This window comes from Chaetura pelagica, unplaced genomic scaffold, assembly GCF_000747805.2.
Source record: "Chaetura pelagica isolate M959 unplaced genomic scaffold, ChaPel_1.0 scaffold38, whole genome shotgun sequence".
Taxonomy (NCBI): domain Eukaryota; kingdom Metazoa; phylum Chordata; class Aves; order Apodiformes; family Apodidae; genus Chaetura; species Chaetura pelagica.
Genome location: NW_009954181.1, coordinates 1,557,469 through 1,562,411, shown reverse-complemented (window position 1 = coordinate 1,562,411; position 4,943 = coordinate 1,557,469). Strand labels below are relative to the sequence as shown.

The following is a 4,943-nucleotide window of genomic DNA, read 5'->3' as shown; positions in this document are numbered from 1 at the left end:
CTGCTGCTGAACAGTGGCACAAAACTGGAAGTTGAGCCCTGGTAAAGTGACAGGTGCATGAACAGGTTGTTTTTTCCTGGAGCTGATTGTGAACAATTCTCTATTGGCAAGGGTTCTCTGTGTTTGGATCAGTGTGTGTTACCTGGATGCTGCCCATTGTTCACATCCAGGCTGCTGAACGGGCTGCCACGTTCAGAGACTGGTAGGAGCTCTTTGAGGAGAGGTTTTTCAGAGGAAGGTGAAGGTCTGTGCAGGAAAAAAACCCTACAATTAGAGCCTTTAATTTCTACTCTCCATTTCTGGATTTGAAGTGTGTCTTTCCCTTCTTTCCTGTGCCCCATCACAGGCCTGTCAGGAGAGCAGGGGGGTATGTCCTGGGCAGACAATGCTGCTGGGAGATCTTCACTGACTCAGTGTCTTCCACCAGTGAGTTCCCTGCCTCCCAGTCCAGCTGCTCCAGTGCCTGAGTGCAGAGAGATGAGTTCTGTCCCACTGAGCCTGGTGCCCAGAGCACTGGAGCTCTTAGAATCACAGACTGGTTTGGGTTGGAAGGGACCTTCAAGATCGCCTAGATCCAACCCCCTGCATGGGCAGGGACACCTCCCACCAGCCCAGGCTGCTCCAAGCCCCATCCAACCTGCCCTTCAACACTGCCAGGGATGGGGCAGCCACAGCTTCCCTGGGCAACCTGTTCCAGTGCCTTCCTGCCTTCATGGTGAAGAATTTCTTCCTGATGTCTAACCTAAAACTCCCCTCTTTCAGTTTAAAACCATTCCCCCTTGCCCTGTCTTCAGGAATGACAGATCATCAATCTGTGTTGCTCTTTTCTTTATCTAGATCTAACTGCTGCATAAGCCTGTCTCTTCTGGGTGCTTTTTGACACTGCTGCTTCTGAGCACTCAGCCACAGTGCTGTCCTGGGCTATGCAACCTCATTTGGTGCTGGTTTTCCAACAGCAGGAACTTCTTTTCCCACCTGTGCTTGTCCTTGATTCCTTTATTTATTTCTGCACTTACTTATTGAAGCCTCCACCCGAGCTTGTTCCCTTTCCTCTGAAACCATGAGGGTGACCTGCTACGAGCAAGCAGCCTGCTGGCTCAGCCTGAGGGAGGGGGGGTGTTAAAAGGCCGAGTCCATGTGGCTTTTTCTTCTCTCCCACCCCCTTGCTCAGATGATGGTGGTGACTCCCGGCGTGATCTCGCTGCAGGCTTGGACTCCAAGGAATACTGCCTGTCGGACCGGGACATTGTGGAGGTGGTGAGGACAGAATACGTTTATACCCGCCCACCCCCGTGGTCAGACACCCTCCCCACCATCCACGTCATCACACCCACCTACAGCAGGCCCGTCCAGAAGGCAGAGCTGACCCGCTTGGCCAACACCCTCCTGCACGTGCCCAACCTGCACTGGATCCTGGTGGAGGACGCGCAGCGACGCACCCCGCTCATCACCCGCCTGCTGCGCGACACCGGCCTCAACTACACCCACCTCAACGTGGAGACCCCCCGCAACTACAAGCTGCGGGGGGACATCAGGGACCCCCGCATCCCCCGGGGGACCATGCAGAGGAACCTGGCCCTCAGGTGGCTGAGAGAGACCTTTAACAAAAATAACAGCCAGCCCGGGATTGTTTACTTCGCCGATGACGATAACACCTACAGCCTGGAGCTCTTCGAGGAGGTAAGACCCTGCTGGGGGCTCCCAACGGTCTTGTCTGTACTGGAGGTCCCACTGTCCAGAAATTTGCTCTGGGGCTGGGCTCCTGCACTGCCTAATGGGTGTTTCCCAGGCTCAAAGGCATCCTGCGTGGAGGAACTCGAGCCCCAGCCTATGCTGGGCTGTGTGATCAGGTAGTTTTTGCTGCAGAGGAAGCTGGGGAGGAGCTGCCTTCCCCCTGGGGAGCCTGGTTAGGGTTGGGACCTTACCTGCTCTCCAACACACCTGTGTAGAAGCACGTGCCTAGCAAAAGAAACCTTGGCCATCCTTCTTCCATGCCCCACCCTGGAGGAGATTTCCAGCTGGTTCCTGACCTGATGTTACCCACCTTTCTTCTCCACAACCCCCACGTGTTGCACGTGGCTGTTAATTCGTGTTTGCTCTTGTTTGGGAGGTCCCTGGGTTTCCCTTCCTTCCTTCCTTGCTGTTGGCTCTTGTTTGCTCTCACCCCAGGTTAAGTCCTGTAGCTGTCAGGAGCTCAGCTCCTGCCCTGCACAGGTCCCCAGCCCAGGCAGCAGTGCCCTTTCAGGGTTACACCTGAATGGTGTCAGCACAGCCCTGGCTCTTGCAGAACATCTTGTTCAGAGATGCTTTGTGTGCCTGTCTCTGGGCTGCAAGCATTTGGGGAACAAGCATTTGTCAGTGCCTGTTTCTCCTCCCAGGAAAGTGGGGCCCTTCACACACTGCCTTGGCTTTCTCTCTGCCAGGAGACACCTGCATCTCCTCTCCAGAGCTCTTCCTCTTGCAGCATCAGGGCACGGATGGTCTTTCAGGTTGGTGTGAGCAGGCAGTGAGGCTGAGATCTCAGCCTGGAAGCTGGCAGCTCCAGGAGCTGTGGTGACAGGCTGAATTTCAGCATGTCCTCACAGGCTTGTTGGGCTTGAGCAGGGGAAGGTACATTCCATCCATGCCCCCTCTCCCTTCCCTGATGCTTTTCACTTTAGCTTGGACAGCCACAGGAACACACAAGCTTTTAAAGCTGAAAGCAAATTCTGAGTGTCTGGCTGAATATCTTCCTTCCACAGTCCCCTTTGAGATTGGCTGTGGCAGCACCTTGAGACACCACACGTTATTAAAGCAGAAAGGCTCCCTTTGTTCACTTTGCTTCTCCTCCCTGATCTGTAGCTGCAGTTAAGGTCATATGGAGCCAGTGGAATGTGCTGTGAACTGCAGGAGACACACACCGTGGTTCCCTGTGGACTGGGGCTGCCATTAGCATGTGTGTGATGCAGGAGGGCAAGTGCCAGGGCTCTTCTGGTCTCCTTTGCAGTAATTAGCAGTGATGAGATGAGCTCTGGGAGGTCCTTGATCAAAGAGGCTGGACTGAGAGGCTGAGGCTGCCAGCAAAGCAGGACAGGGCGCTGTGGGTGAGTGGGCAGAGTGGCATTCAGATCATCTGCTTTGGCCAGTGCAGGCATCTGGAGTGTCCCCAGGTGGCTCCTCTCTGCTTCCCTTGATTCTACAGGGAGCAGAGACATCCAGTGTTGTTCTGCTGGGTAGCAGGAGCAGCTGCAAAGCACCACCCTGCTCTGAAGAGCCTGCACTCAGCAGCTGTCCCTGAGGCTGGGAGCTGCAGTGCTTCGCTCTAAAGATGCTTTTAGCCTCTCTGTGGCTCACAGGCTGAGACTGCAGCTTAAACCCCTTAGATTTCAAATAAAGCACCTTTATTCCTAGATATGCCATTCCTGCATTTCCAGGTGGCCTTGGAGAAGGTTCTTCCCTCTGCTGTGTCATGATTTCCCCAGCTGTCCATGTGGCCGACTGATGCCCCACAACTCTAAAGACCCTTGGACCAAAAAAAACCCAACCTGCTCTTAAATCTCAATCAAGTTTATTATGGGCCACTTTGTTTTAGTGCTGAGCTCTTGCCTGGTTCCATGGCCACCCATTTCTAGTGCTCTTGTTAGTTGCCACTTTCCTTCTCCAGCTCTAAGATGTGCATCCTTATGCAGGTGAGTAGTGAGCTCTGCATCTTGCTCCAAGCCAGAGGTGCCTGGGAACCTAGCCCAGGGCCACAGAATCACAGAGGGGTGGGGGTTGGAAGGGAGATCATCTAGTCCAACCCCCCTGCTAGAGCAGGACCCCCTAGAGCAGGTCCCATAGGAATAAATCCAGGTGGGTTTGGAATATCTCCAGGGATAGAGACCCCACAACCTCCCTGGGCAGCCTGTCCCAGGGCTCCATTACCCTCAGAGTCAAGAAGTACTTTCTTATCTTTAGGTAAAACCTCCTGTGCACCAGTTTGTGCCCATTGTCCTATCACTGGGCACCACTGGGAAGATCATGGCCCCATCCTCTTCAACTCCAGGCTCTCAGCTCTAGTCCTTGTGCCAAAGCTCAGGTGCATTCACCTCCCACAGGGCAGTGGTTGTGCTGGGTGGGTGCTGGAAGCCTGGAGCAGCCCACCCTCCTGCTGCACCCACCTCAGCTTCCTGGCTACTCCTAGAGGACAGGGAAGCTCTACAGGGAGACCTGGATCAATTGGATCCTTGGGCTGATGTCAGTAGTCTGGGCTTCAACAAGGCCAAGTGCTGGGTCACTTGGGCCACAGCAACCCCAGGGAACACTCCAGGCTTGGGGAAGTGTGGCTGGAAAGGGTCTGGCAGGAAAGGACCTGGGGGTTCTAATTGTATGAGCCAGTTTGTGCCCAGGTGGCCAAGAAAGCCCATGGCTCCCTGGCTTGTCGTAGAAATCGTGTGACCAGCAGAAGCCCAGAGGGGATTGTCCCCCCGTGCTCAGCACTGGGGAGGCCACACCTGGAGTGTTGTGCCCAGTTTGGGGCACCTCCATTCCAGAGAGATCTCAAGGGGCTGGAGCCAGGACAGAGGAGGCAACGGAGCTGAGGAAGGGCCTGGAGAGTCAATCTGATGAAGAACCCTTGAAGGAGCTGGGCATGTTTAGTTTGAGACAGAGGAGGCTGAGGGGAGAGCTCATCAGTCTCTACAACCACCTGAGGGGTCATTGCAGAGAGGTTGGTGCTGGTCCCTTCTCACGGGGACAGAACAAGAGGGAAGGGCTTCCAGCAGCACCGGGGCAGGGTCAGACTGGATGTTGGGAAAAGCCTTTTCCCTGGAACAGGCTGCCCAGGGAGGAGGTGGAGCCGCCACCCCTGGCTGTGCTGAAGGGGGGTTTGGATGCGGTCGAGGGCAGAACTCTGTAGAGCAGGGCTGACGGTGGCACCGGGCGACCCCGAGGGTCCTCCCCACCCCGGAGGGCCCCGTGCCGAA

General features: G+C 55.4%; 1 protein-coding gene across 1 annotated transcript in view; it reads left to right on the top strand.

Moving 5' to 3' along the window:
• Positions 1-4,943, top strand: part of B3GAT1 (beta-1,3-glucuronyltransferase 1) — a 14,935-nt gene that overhangs the window by 2,159 nt on the left and 7,833 nt on the right. Inside the window, 2 exon segments of the mRNA XM_010002880.1 lie at positions 1,172-1,690; positions 2,893-2,933. Coding sequence (XP_010001182.1) covers positions 1,172-1,690; positions 2,893-2,933 — 560 coding nt within the window.